Here is a 15,076-nt window from a genome sequence, read left to right as displayed (position 1 = left end):
GCTTATATATAAAATTTTGTATGTGTAGCTGTAGATGTGTATCATTTCGATTATTTTTATTAATACCTGTAACTGGAATATTATATACAGGGCATTGCATGCTTAAATGGGAGACAATATGTGGTTAGCCGTAACTTTGCCATATAAAATAAGACTAAACAAATAAATAATACGGACATATTTTTTGTCCTGATATATATATATTAATACGGGACAGAATTCTCCGTTTTATGGAAACACGCAGTCTCCCCCCCATTTTAGTAACCTGTTCATAACTTACAAGAATTCCTCTGAATAAACTGCTTCTTATGGTTTGAATCTTGCCCTGCAACGTGAAAGATAAACAAACGTCGTTTGGTTTACAATAAGATTTCAACGATGAATATTTCTCTATTTACTCCGTTTAAACAATCAGTCAAATAATTCCAACATCGAGTACCGTATTTTGATATTAGCTTATATTTAGATTTATAATTTAACATATTAACTGCATATTGCATACAATTACAGCCTAAGCTGTAATAAAATTTTATCTAACTGCAAGGAACAGTTCTCATTTACGGGCAAATAATAAGATCTCATCAGTGTCTGTTATTCAGAGGTAGAACTATATTCAAGTATAAAATATAATTAAAAATAAGAAGAAGAGTAGTATGCACCCCTCTTCGCCCGCTGTCAGCAAAGATTTAGAGATGCCTTGGCCCGGGGTCAACGTAATCTTATCTTTAAAAATTTGGGAACGGAATACATAGGACAACCTCTCTAAATTTTGGCAATAGGTATGTTGGTTTATCCCTCAATTTTGGAAAACAGTGCATAGGATCACTTTTTTTTTTTTTTTTTTTTTTTTTTTTTTTTTTTTTTTGAATTGCCAAAACTAAAAATCTGGTAGAGTTGTATAGGACCATGGTATGTATCTTGATGGTACGGGTAGTCCATCTCGTTCCATGATATGGGTAAAATATTGCCAAAAATTCATATTTAGTAGGATGTTGCCCTAATTTGTTCTCTAAGATGAGGCTTCATCACGTTATATAGTCATATGGATGAGTACATGACCCAATTCCCTTTCAAAGGTCATAGGTACCTTGATACACCCCTATCAAATTTCGTAGTAGTACATTGGCCCACCCTTAAATTCGCGAATTTTCAAAAAATAAAAATTGCTGATTGATCTATAAAACTAAAATATATACAATTATTGTCGGAAGTCTGAGCACACTATTGATTTTTCAGAATTTTCCTAATAAATCCACTGTGTCCATAAAACACCATATTTTATTTGGTTCGTTTTTGAAAATAAACAACGTTGTTCATATAAAGATAAGAAAACTCATGGTCTTGTTAACATTGAGACAAATTTATTGAAGAAAGCTGCTTGGCAATACATAGAGATGCACTGATCGTCCAAAAATAATAACTTATCTAAGGGACAATTTCACTGAAAAAACAAGCAAATGGAATGGACGTTAAGTTTGGACAATGGACCTCTGTGCTTTGAATTTCTTGGGTTTTAAAATACTGAGTGGCGCTACTCACCTGACTACTGTTTGGTCTCAGAATCAAAGTAGTGGAAGTTACTTTCATCCTGACTAATAAGCCGATTCAAAAAAATCGTCCTTAGAGTTCACAAAATACCGCAAAATCAACTACGAAGATGTCATACGTTTGTGTTTCTAATCGGCGTTCAAACGTTTGGACACCCATTTCGCAGAAAGTTTGCGCATGTCCAATTGATCACGAATTATTGAGCAAACACGTTCTTTGGATATGTGCAAGGTCTTAGCTATCGCTTCAAGTGAAATTCGTATGTTACTCAAATTCAGGTCATAAACCTCATCCACATTTTCCAGAGTTGATTGACTCTGGCCTCTCACACCTTTCACAATCTTCTGCTGAAAAATCACCATGACTGAAGCTTTGAGCACCATTTCTTCACAGTGGAGAATCAAGAGCATTGTACACCTAATGTGTATAGCATGCAACCATGGATTTCCTTCGGTGATTTTTGTTGCAGGAAGAACTTCATGACACCTCAAAATTCCTCCTTGGTGAATTCCACATTTGGCTACGCCATCGTTCAATCAATGACCTGTTGCAAATGCAATGAATGATTTCGGGATGCCATCTGCAGGAGGAGGTCGGACCGAAAGCTTAACATCGCCTCCCCGTAATTTATCCTCTAAGATGAGGCTTTATTTTATTTTATTTTTATATGTATAGATACAGGGGCTCTTTTTTTTTTTTTAAATCATAAGAGTGGTACCTTGATGAACTCATCTCAAATTTTTGATAGGTCCATTCCTTAAATTGGGGAATTGACAAAAAGATAAAAATTGATGATTGTTATAAGACTTATACACATACCTCGATAAATTTGGGTGGTTCAACTTGTCTCCTTCCATGCATGAGAGATGTCGAAACTATACGTAAAGTATACATTTTCGCACGTTATTAGTTTTTGTCCTAATTTAACTTCTAGGATGAGATTTTATTGCAGTATATGGTCTTATGAATTTTAGATGCATCCTCTTTCATAGCACATGGGTACCATGATTCTAACTTACATATACTGTATACTATTACTTTCTACGACATACCCTGTCAAACTGTCAGTGTTAAGTTGATCGATTAATTAATTAATTAATTAATTGTAGCTTAACGTCCTTTTCCAACACCAGCCCTATACGAGTGGACTTACTTCAAAGTGCAATCCGAGACAGTACTCAAGTTTTAATCTGAGGTCAATATCACCAATGGAAATCGAAAGATTTACGTTACTCCTTTAAACAATTGTTCCATTCATTTACACTGAAGCTATGATTTTACCATTTCAAAATGCAGACCAATAACAAGAAACAAACGAAATATTCTATTTGTTAAGAAAAACTTACTGCTTATTTTCTTACGAATCACAGGATAAAACAGAATAGTGAACACATTAGTACTTTCTTTGGAACTTTAACATTTTAAATCCGCAATTCGTATTATATTCTTTAATAGGAGCAAGCGAAAATATAAAGGAAAAAATACACTCTACAGCGTTTGAACACCTGAACATCGCACTGACAATCTATTCATCCAAACGGCATCACTTATTTTTATGCTATCTGGAGCTTCCTTTTAACGTTTGTACAAAGTGCTTTACTGCTCCACACTGGCTTTTGTTTATAGTCAGATACGATAGAGTCTGCATCGAATAATTGTGTTTCATCTCTCGTAATATATAAACGTATTTTTTGCACAAGTCACATTTTATTTTACGTCACAGTAACTAACGTAAAACAGGTTGATTCCGTGAAATGATTAAGGTTAAAATGATTGTAAACATTTTCGTAGTTGGGAGATTGGATATGCAATTCCTCTGAACGTGGGAATTTATTTTGCTCAAATTGGGTACATATTATGATCCACTGCCAAAATTGAGAGGGGGTGGTCTTGTACGCTCTTCCTAAGATTTTAGAGATAGGGTTACGTTGGCTCGGCCCAAGGTATCTCTAAATTTTTGCTGATGAAACGGGCGAAGAGGAGTGCATACTACAACATTACCTGAAAATCAGTAGTGAAAGCCTCTGGTATAAAATTATGTCGTTGCATTACTTGATATAACATCTCATGCGTTTCTACAGCTGGCTTTATATCCCCTTTCAGTACCTATTAAACAATAAAGATACAAAATTAGATATCACATCCGTAAATATGCCAACTCTGGATAACAGAAATATAAATTTAAAAATCAGTTCTACCACAACAGAATAATCAGTCTTTATTTGAATATGAGATTCTTAACTACTCGTAAATAATGGAAAACTTTTAATTACAGAATTGTTTAACATAATTAGTGTAATTGTTATTTTGCATAGTTGAAGTAACTTTATCGACGAACCACTGAACAAGTATCAATTTTGAGATAACTTTAGTATACATCTATATTACCACTTAATGATTGCCGAAATTTTTAATGATTAGTTCAGGTTTTGTTATTTGTAATCATGCGTCAGTTTAATTCCTAAGGTTTTAAACTATTTTGAACAAATTTCCTCAAAGAGACAACTTCTCCTTCAACAAAATGTGCAAATTCGTTGTTTTGAACATTATAATTCTACTACGTTTTATGTCGGATCTAAAGCATCGAAAAAAGAAACTATGATTCTCTGCCTCAGTAGTAGTGTATAAGTTGAATGTACATTACATACCTGCAAACCAGGCCAAAATGCTAGTAACGCATCCATGAAATTTCGTGAATTCGTATGTGGCCGGTGCATATGAACATCTAGTAACATTGGACCTTGACTTACATATTTCATTACCGCTGAGTAATGCTAGAAATAAATAAATAAATAATATATTACATGTTTTATATATACAAATTCAAACACAGAAAAAGTTTCCATTTTGAAATATCTTATTATTTTCCTTTTTCTTTTTACTTTACAGCTACTACACTACAGTAAAATATACAACTGATACTACTGATACTACAGTAAAATATACAACTAGAAACATTACAAATATTTGACGAGATGACTCGATGTCGTATTCATTAACATATGTGGTAACTAAACAGAGGGAGAATATAAAATTTTATATTAAACCATACCTCGTAGGGTAATGAGAACAATACCTCAATGTTTTATGATATGTCGACTAGAAATAACATGTTTTAAATTTTCATATTTCACGATATTTTGACAAAAAATTTCGTATTTAATAAAAATCTTAATATTTCTTCATATTCTCTATGTACCGTATGCCTAAACTGAATTTCTAATTTTGCTAATCCCAGTGATCTCGCATCATCTTAAAGGTTAAGCGCACTTCTCCTGTCCCATGTAGAAGGGGAGATTCCTTTCATATAAACAGCAACGGAGGTGGAAGGAACTCCACTGGCGAGTGGGAGACTAATAACATCTTCGATGTTGGCGCCGGCTAGTTTCAAGGTAAGTTTATCCCCTCCCCCGTTTCTTTTGGAACCGGAAGGATTCCATACATCACAATATACTGAATCCCACGATATGACCATGACCTGGGAATCCCTTGGAAACTAGGGAGAAGCTACAATCCCAGTCCCATTTACTTCAGATTAGGGCTGAAGTACCACCTATACTACCGAAACCATGATTCATGTAATATACCCACTTGGGATTGGGCCGAACCTCTCTTCTCTGGCCACAATATCTTTTTATATTTGGCTCATCTTACTTTATGAGAAAGAAAGACAATGCTAGTGTACGATTTACTTAAAGTTATAATAAATTTAACTTTATAAAATTCACTCCACTATATCCTTTATCTACATTTAGTTCACTATATCCCTAAAGAAACGAGCCATGTCACTAACGCAAAACTAAGATGATTAAGATGAAAACAGCTGCATATTCCCACGCTTATATATCTTTGTTTTATTTTTATCGTTTGATATTGTATCCTGTAAGATATTGTACATAGCTAACTACTAATCGTTAAGCTTTTATTATTGAAATAATGGTGTGATATGTTTAAAACGTGACACAAGTATACTATTGGAGACAAACTTAGAGATATCTTGCCCCAACCACTACCCATTTTCCCCCACACAACCCACGGCTGATCTTAGGCAGCACGTGCGCTGTCATTCTCTTCAATGTTGCCGTACTTCCGTAACCTTTCATAAACTGAACAAAATTCAGCATTTTTAAAAAAAGCAATGAATGGAAGATAAAATAAAGGGACAACAGAGGGATGTAGCAACGTTGATTTTCAGGTAACTGGGATCATAAATCACTAACAAATGTCTCCAAGAACAGGAGGGAGAGTTTTGAGGACTTTCCAGATTCCAGGAAAAAAGTATCTTTAACTGTGTCTGCTGGTATACGATTATATCTACATATATAGTTCATCTTTTAGAAAGTGCATAAATAAAATTCCACATTTTATTATTATTATTTTCAATACTTTACCTCTCTCTGATGACAAATCTAAACCGTTATCAATCTGTACAAAGCGTCAACTAATAAGTGTTTGTAATCACTTAAAAAAAGTAAGAAAAAATCGCGCTCTAAATATTTTGATAATGGAAAATCGCCGCCGTATAACCGCAAGTAAGCTATTCATTTCGAGACCACACACAGCACCCTTTACAAAAAAACTAGGGTATAGGAAAGTGACTATTAGGTACACCAGCATCTCACAGATCAACATAAAGCCTTATGTACGGGGATATTCCTGCAAGATTTCACCGACACCACGAACTTCTTTTGGAGCAAACTACTGCTGGTAATAAAATCCGGAGTTACTATTTCGAGCTGGCAACGAATACGAGTCAAGAATGGATACAATCTGAGTTGCTCACATCAAAGACGAACTCAGAAGCATCCAGTTAGCAAGATCATGCTGACGGTGTTCTCTGCTACTGAATACCTGCCCACTGATGCCATGATGAACATGCATGTTATTAGCATACCCTATAAAAATCCCACAAACATAACACAAACAAACAGCCAGGAAACAACCACGCAGCATGTTATGTTCCATAACAACGCACAAACAGTACGTGGCTCATAACAACGACAGGACACTTGATACAGTTTTCGCTGAGATATTACGAACGTCTACCTTACAGCCTCGCTCTCTTCCTTATGATGTTATTGGAATATTGCCGTTAAAGAACAGGCTGAAGAGTACGCATTTAATCTCAGATCAGGAGATTTGTGATGCTGTTAAAGTGTGGTTTCGAAAGTAACCAACATCCTTTTTTGCTGAAAGTGTTGCAACTGCTGTCTAGTGAATGCGGATGACTACCGTATTTACGTGATTCTAAGAAGCTTTTTTGTTGATATTTTCCCTCCAAAATCAAAGTGCATCTTAGATTTGAGTTATGCAAATTTAGGCTAGATTAGATGGAGTTTTGCCAAAACCTGCTAATCCCGTTAGTCAAGAACGTGTATTTTGTACGTATTTGGCCATCAAAAATGGGGGCAAAAAATGGAAAAGATAGCGATGCCGATGAGGAAACAGATGATGAGCAGTAAGTTGTCAGTGTTGTTTTTGTGAGTGTGAGTGCACAACAGAAGAAAATAATAAAGTTTAATTAATTGCTGAATAATTATTTGTTTGTATATATATATATATATATATATATATATATATAGTGGTATAATATGATAATATTATACCGATAATGGATTGCTATAAGACGGACATAAGCAATTGTTGTACCGTAACTATATTAGGAAAAAAAGAAGTATCAGCACATGCACATGAATATGCCGTAAATTCTAGCAGTAATTTCAATGTTATTTTCCCATAACACTACAGGGTGAGTCATAACTCTCCATATAAGATGACTAATGTTTATTTTTCATATTCCATATAGTAAGTTTCCTGGAATATTATCATAAAACTGTAGTGTAGTATCATCATCATTTGTTTTCCCATGTTTATTTTTTTTTTTCATTCTTTAAAATCAATGCAGTGTAGTTTTTTTCTTTTAATTTATTTATTTTCGCCAAGGCTGCGTCTAACATTCGAGGATTTTTTTAAAAATTTTTCCTTCAAAAATTGGGGGGGGGGGGGGGGGTCTTACACCTGAAGGTGTCTTAGATTCGTGTAAATACGGTATTTTTAGGATTGTTGAAACTATTTTCTGTTATGTAGTTATAATACAATGCATGCTGGCCAATTCCTTCAGTATTTCTTTTTAGACCCTTGTCGGTTTCATTCGATCGAATCTTATATTTTACCTAATGATAATAAATGTTTACTTTTTACTTAATACTATGCATTTCACATTGTAATAGTGCAAAAAGAATAATACAAAGGACATATATTTCAAATTCACTTAAACCTACGTAGAACAGATGATAATAGTAATTAATTTCTACAATTGTTGTTTACTGGTCCGCAAAACATACTGCTTCATTTAGAAATAAACTGATTTCATCATGATAATAATTAAGATTTATTTCAGGCCATCACTAATACAAACAGATCTAATATAGATTTGCTAATTACATATTTGCTACCTTTGGCTTATACCTACTAGTAACAGTCATTCTGCAGTAGATTTATCACGATAAAAAACGATGAAAGGAAACACTTCTATACCTATGATTAGAAGTGTTCTTATCTCGAACGATGGTGATAAAAGACAAAAGCTTGATAACAAGAGGGATACACGTTAATTTCACGGTATGTTAAGACCAAAAGTATTTCCTATCTCTAAAGACATTTGAAATATATACATTTTTTCGCTATTTTTCTTTATATTCTCTTTAAGAAAGGATGGGCAAATAATAATGAAATTTTGAACCACTATTTTCATAGACGAGACAGAATATGTGGTTGCACAAATGTAACCCTGACTCACCGACTGATATATAGAATTCAGGTACAAATTCTTACGTAGAACAGCTAACCAATAAGTATATGAGGCATTATTTTTTAGTAATAAACAATGAAATTTATGTGGATTTCTATTCAGGAATTAAGCAAAAAGGCCAGTTCATTAAAAGTTCTATTTGAAACCGCATGCATGATCACGTTTTTCCTGAAAGGTAGAAGAAGACAAATATTTGGTGATGATTTTTCACTGGTATGTATTTACAGATGATGAGATTTTGTTTTATTTTTATGGTATTTTCGCTAGACAACAGTTACTAAGGTGGCACCAGGAACAGTTTCCAGTGGAAGAAAGATAACTTACCTTTGCAGTCAACTGACAAAATCATGGTGTTATGTTTAAAATATATACAAGGAACGCTATTGCCAGACATTGCTAGGCATTAGACGAACTTGACAGACTATACAGACAACGATCACGATAATACCAGACTCTCTATTCACTTCACACGGCTAAGATTATAGGCCTGTTGAGAAATCATGTTTCGTCCGACATACAATCTCGAATTTTCATGTTTTGTTTGTTTTCACAACAGCATAAGACATCAAAATAACGGAGAAAAATTGGCTTAATTCAGCGTCCTACATTTTATCAGGGTGTACTTCAGACTCGAAAAGCTGAGAAAAATGCACTAAAAATTATGGTGGATATATTCTGTGAACTTTAGATAAATTTCCGAATTACATAAATACCAAAGCTTTCACGTCTATTTCTAACAGAAAGGCATTATTCATTGACCAACCATTGTACAAGTATATATATAAATACAAAACAAAGGGCCAAAAATTTGCCTCGAAATCACACCGATTCCTAGATTTCATTAAAAATGAAATTGCAGATATCTCAACAATTAGTGTGCACGAACAAACTATTTATTTAGAAATAAATAAATACATATATAAACTAAAAGAATTGGTACTGAAACAATACTTGTACTAAATTATTTATAGGATTTGAGGATTACCTAAAAATTCGTAACATATGTGTAACTTTATGCTAGAAGTTTTCAGCTATACCCCCCTCCCCCCCCCCCAAAAAAAAGCATAATCTAATTCTAAAAATGAGAAATTTGAAATAACAAATACCTTATTGAATCGTCCTAAATAGCGCTCGTCTCCCAACAAGATGTATGCTTTTAGACAATATTCATAGTAGGAATCAATTCCTGCACCAACACCAGAATCCCTCCGGACCCAGTCTCCATTGTGGATATTCAGGACTGTTCCCATCAAGTCAGAACTTCGATGCCTCATTTTCCACAATACATCCATTGCTTTGTGTGCTTTTTCCTAAAATAACAAGAATAATCTTATAGTACTATGCATTTAAAAGGAACTGCGATTGCATTTTCATTCATTCTTTGTCACATGCACACATTACTATTGTTTAAGATCTGGCAAACGTAGATCAATTGGAATGATCTTGTTTCTGCATCATTAACCCTGCCGACTCATTATGTTATATATCACTTACACCTGATATCCTACCTTACTGCGTCGTTGTACTTATTTGTATTAAGACGGTCTCGGTTGACGCTATCACTTTCAGAAGACAAGTCTCCATGGGAAAATCTTATACATGTTTAATTCGTATGTTAGTATCTGTGTCTGTTACAAATTATGGTCACTGTCCACTTCTTTCCAATACAGCGAGTTTTCGTGCGAATATTTTTCACATTCATAGTTTGTGCGTTAGTATCTTTGTTTCAGTAACAAATTATGGTACTATTCACTTCCTTCCAATTAATACTATACTTAACTGGAACAAACTGAAACAATTTCGTAGTTTAGAATGATAGAAACCATAATTTGTAACTGAAATCAAGATACTGACATATCAATTAGGAATGTGAAAATTATTTGGACGGAAATTCGTTGATCGATGAAGATAGTAGCGCTCACCGTCACCATAATCATCTTGGCACAAAATAAGGACAATGACCCAGTAAGATAAGCGATCTTTTTCTGAATATGACAGCATTTGTCAGTTGCGTACTCTGACTCATTACAATTTAGAAATGTCACAATGGTTAACAAACAGTTATAAATTCTATAAATTTCTATTTTAACCTCTTATAAGCATCCTAAACTTTTCTACATACCTCGAAAAGAGGTTCACCCGTAAGTCTAGAAAGTGCAGCCATTTCTAATATCATAGTTCCTGCACATGCTGTGCAAGTTTCTCTGGACGATTCTAGCTTTGAGCTCTTAAGACCATACCTGAGGTTTATCTACAAGAAGAAAAAAAATAATAATATAATTACAATAATGAAAAATATAACTAAACGCAAAATAATAAATTCAATTTTCACATAATATGCTTAATTATGATTGTTCAATTTATAAAAATAATGCACCCTATTTTTGTGAATATTAAAAATAAAAATCATATTTTCTCTATATAAATTATCTGAATAAGATTTTACTCAAAAATACATACCCTTGCATGTGGAATTCCAGTAGAAGTATTAAATGCTGGTAGAAGTCTATATCCGAGATCTTTGGCAAGAGCCAATAGCTCTCCTGCATACCAATCCAGAACACCTGCTTTCTGTTGTAAATACTGAGCCAGAACGTGTCCAGAAAGTAAACCACTAGAATGGTGAGAAAAGGTAAAATCCTAAGCGATTAACTCCAGATTTACAATTGGTATATTAAGCAGAAATGTAAGTGCGCGCCCAATCATTTTACGGCAAGTAAAAGTTTGGAGTAGAAACTTTGACAGGTGGTGAAACGTGTTGTCTGAGTTTTAATATGCTAGGCAATGTATATCAGTATGATGTTCAGGTGTGTATAATGAATAATGTAAACATTTTGAGTCCAAAAGATTACTGATAAGGAGCAGCTTGAGTTTCGTTAATATAAGAAGCTATATCTGCATTTTAGGCGGTGCAGAAAATCAATGCAAGAAGCATTAACTACAAAAGTGAAAGAATGTATATCTTAAAAGTTCACTTGGACTAATTTGGGTATACATTCATTATTTAGTAATTGCCGAAAACGCCACGAAACAAGATGAGAATTCACGCTGAAAATTTTGGGAAATACTAAATACCAGACTATACAAAGTATTACTCGAAATTTATATACAGGGTGGGCCATTTTAATTAATCCACGGAAATATCTGAAAAATGATAAAACATAGAAGAAATGTTTGAAGTACACGTTATATATTGCTAAGGGGGAAAACCATTTCCGCCAAAAGTATCTCTCCCCACCCCCCAGAAATGGGGGTAATGAGGGGTAACTTTGAAATGTCAAATGGGAACATGGGTCGAGTAATACCTCGTTCGAAAGATCTTGGAAAATTAAGTAACGCTGTACCAAAATTTGTTTCATATGGAGGACCAGTTTCAAAATGGCCGCCATGATATAGTTCGGAAACTCCAGTAGCCGTAGTATGAAAATCATGGGAGGTAAATGAATGGAACAAAATTGAAATACGTAAATATCATAGGGCATATCGAATGATGTGACCCCTGCGATCCCAGCGGCTTCCCTGAAGGGATCTTGTGAGCTAACTTCAAAATTTCAATGTCCGACCGGACAACGGTTCGGGCGTACGCTTGACCTACCCAATGCTGTTTGGAAGGCAGACTTCAGGGATAGAGAATTAGTGCACTTAGTTAATGCGGATGGCCACAGTCAAGGGCGCCCATAAGGGGGGCAAGGGGGGCTCTTGCCCCCTAGAGGAAATTGTGCTTCGGAATATCGAAAACTCAACAGAAGTTTTAGAATAGCTACAGCAAAATTTGAAACTATATTTGAAATGTCGCTTTTTCTTGCCTCCCTTGGAAACCACAACATGGGCGCCCTTGGCCACAGTTATATTTTGATTAACTATTAGCACTCATGTCATATTGTGAGCTTGAGGGACGAAACAGTGTGTACTTATATCCCCGAAATGCTTTCCGAATAACCAGCACGCATTGCATAAAAGTTTCTGTGGCGACGGAGATTAGCAAATTCACACGTTTGTAAGTTCCAGCAACTGCATTATTCGACAACTGCTTTCGTATAACGTTCCTTCTGTTTTCGCATCAAATCATACTTAGCCATACAGATATGCGTTACCATTCAAATAAAATTTTACCTTTTTTTAGTCACTACAGCGTCATCCTTACAAACAAATGTTTCAACCATACCATACCTATTTGTAAGGTAGCCTTAATTTGCGAATTAAAGTAGAGTTCTCATTTGAACTTTCACTGTTACTTTCCACCCCACTCACATACAGAGCACGGGAAAATATTATTTTGCAGGACTTGGATATCTCTCTATACATTATGACAAATTTACTCTAACATTTTTATCTCTGTTGTATCATTCTCGAGCCTTGGAACACCTCCGTGGTTTTCCTATTTAATTTTCGTTATTTTCGTTTATCTCTACCCGTATTCATACTATGGGCACTAGACGTTTTCTTAGACACATTCACCATGTCTTGGCGATCATTTTGAAAACGGTGTCTCATGTCGAAAATATTCTTACAGAAGCTGTTTGATATTCATTTGTCTATGTAACATGATGTTACTCGCTTCAAGTTGCTATTTGAAATTTTCAAGTTGGCCCCGGATACCTTTCAGTGGAGTCACCCCGACAACACCTCTCGATGTGCCTTACGTCAGTTACCTACTCCAGTTTTTCTTCTGTTGATTTATCTCCAATCGCTTTCATACTGCGGATACTAAACCTTTTCTCTGACACTGATACTATGTTTCGGCGGCCTTTTGAGAACACTGCCATTTCACCTCAATCGTTTCCTCCTGCAAGATGTTTGATTTTGCAAGATTTATCGAACGAGGTACCACTCGACTCATGTTACTATTTGAAATCTTGAAGTTAGCCCCCAAGACCCCTTCAGGGAGGCCACTGGGATCACAGGGACCACACCATTCGATATGCCCTATGATATTTACGTATTTCAATTTTGTTCCATTCATTTACCTCCCATGGTTTTCACACTACGGCTACTGGAGTTTCCGAACTATATCATGGCGGCCATTTTAAAACTGGTGCTCCATATGAAACAAATTTTGGTACAGCGTTACTTAGTTTTCCAAGACCTTTCGAACGAGGTATTACTCGACCCATGTTCCCATTTGACATTTCAAAGTTACCCCCCGTTACCCCCATTTCCGGGGGTGGGGAGGGATACTTTTGGCGGAAATGGTTTTCCCCCTTAGCAATATATAAGTGTACTTCAAACATTTCTTCTATGTTTTATCATTTTTCAGATATTTTGGCCCACCCTGTATATATATATATATATATATATCGGGTGTTGCAAAATAAGTGTTACAACTCTTGGGAGGTGACTCCTGCCACTGAGACAAGAAAAAAAGTTCTCTTCAATTTTCTGCTATCGGACATAGTTTCAGATCTACAAGGTGCCGAAAGCGTGGGAAAATGACTTTCGGACGCCAATAGTTCGGAAACTATCCAACATAAAGAGGGCGGGTAAAAAATTCACTGAAGAAGTCATACCTGCTCTATTGAATTTTGCATGTTTCACAATCCTACCGTGCACGCGCAAGGGATTCCCCAAAGGAACGTAGGGAGTCCCGGATAATCTGCCAAATGAAACTTGGTCTAACTGGATATGAATTGATAGACTTTCTACCAGGTAACAATAATTCGTTTGTTTTAAGTCGATATCTGGAACAAATACAAAATGTCGGACACCTTTATGCTTGTTGTGTGTGGTTGCATAATCGCCAGGAACGGATGCTGGCCAACAGTGACGTTCTGAGTATTAATTGTAGCGAATTTGTACTCAAATGCTCTAGAAAGACATCTGGAGTGTCGGTAGAGCATAATAGATGAAGCAGGGTGATTCACATGTGTGTAAACACTTAACGAAAAATGCGAAGAAATGCACTCATACTCAATAAACGTGAGTTCAAAGCGTCGGAAATGTAAGGATTAGCGTCAAGAACATGAAAGCCATTGCCAATTCACCAATAATACTCCTTCAAACCGATGCAATATGATGTGCACGATTGCATACCAATAAGGATGCAACAACTGAGGCCAAGTTCAAATTGTGCAATGGACTCACAAAGAAACTGGGTAAACTAAAGGAATGTCACTAGTGGGATCGCATGATCGATATTGAAATGTGGTCAATGTGTGTGTTGATATCAACATGTAGCTAATGAACAAATGTCAACATGTCCTACTACTGCCGGGACATCGTTCCACGTGCGAAAAATAGGAAAATAACTACTCGGGTCTTGAATCTGAGGCCGTGGGCTCCCAGTAGGATTGGAAACTGCGACCACACGAGCAAATGCGAGCGCTCTATTCCTGAGGTTCGAAGGAGCCTCACTTTCTCTGTATTCATTTCTTTGAGGAGTACCCACTTTGTTTGGCAAGCGCTCTTGTACAGCCTCGCGACATGCTTGTGTGTTTGATTTTGTTACTCCTACTGCACAGTTGTAAACAATCTGAGCTTTAAGACGTTTCTTCCTATTTCTCATGTCGTTGTATTTTCCATATGTATGGTGTTCCAGCTGTAGTGTTAAATGTGCCAAATCGGTTCATTTTCGTCTTTGTCTTGGCATGTGCACTGTGTGTAAGATACGAATTTCTGGAGGTATTTTCCTATATTTCGAGTACATCATATGTCTCAGAAGACGTGGGACATGATACAAGTTTGTTATTTTCACGCTCTATCAGAATTTGAACCATGCAT

General features: G+C 35.6%; 1 protein-coding gene across 1 annotated transcript in view; it reads right to left on the bottom strand.

Annotated features, from left to right (window-relative positions):
* Edem2 (ER degradation enhancer, mannosidase alpha-like 2) overlaps nt 1-15,076 on the bottom strand; it is an 86,267-nt gene that overhangs the window by 42,957 nt on the left and 28,234 nt on the right. Inside the window, exons 6-10 of the mRNA XM_081764922.1 lie at nt 10,820-10,973; nt 10,482-10,610; nt 9,466-9,669; nt 4,197-4,322; nt 3,550-3,654 (exon numbers count right to left, since the gene is read on the bottom strand). Coding sequence (XP_081621048.1) covers nt 3,550-3,654; nt 4,197-4,322; nt 9,466-9,669; nt 10,482-10,610; nt 10,820-10,973 — 718 coding nt within the window. The remainder of the gene's footprint in view (nt 1-3,549; nt 3,655-4,196; nt 4,323-9,465; nt 9,670-10,481; nt 10,611-10,819; nt 10,974-15,076) is intronic.

The sequence above is a fragment of the Thermobia domestica genome, chromosome 7 (assembly GCF_964235325.1).
Source record: "Thermobia domestica chromosome 7, izTheDome1.hap1.1, whole genome shotgun sequence".
NCBI classification, from domain to species: domain Eukaryota; kingdom Metazoa; phylum Arthropoda; class Insecta; order Zygentoma; family Lepismatidae; genus Thermobia; species Thermobia domestica.
The sequence above is the reverse complement of the archived record's forward strand: the minus strand, read 5'-3'. Positions and strand labels throughout refer to the sequence as shown.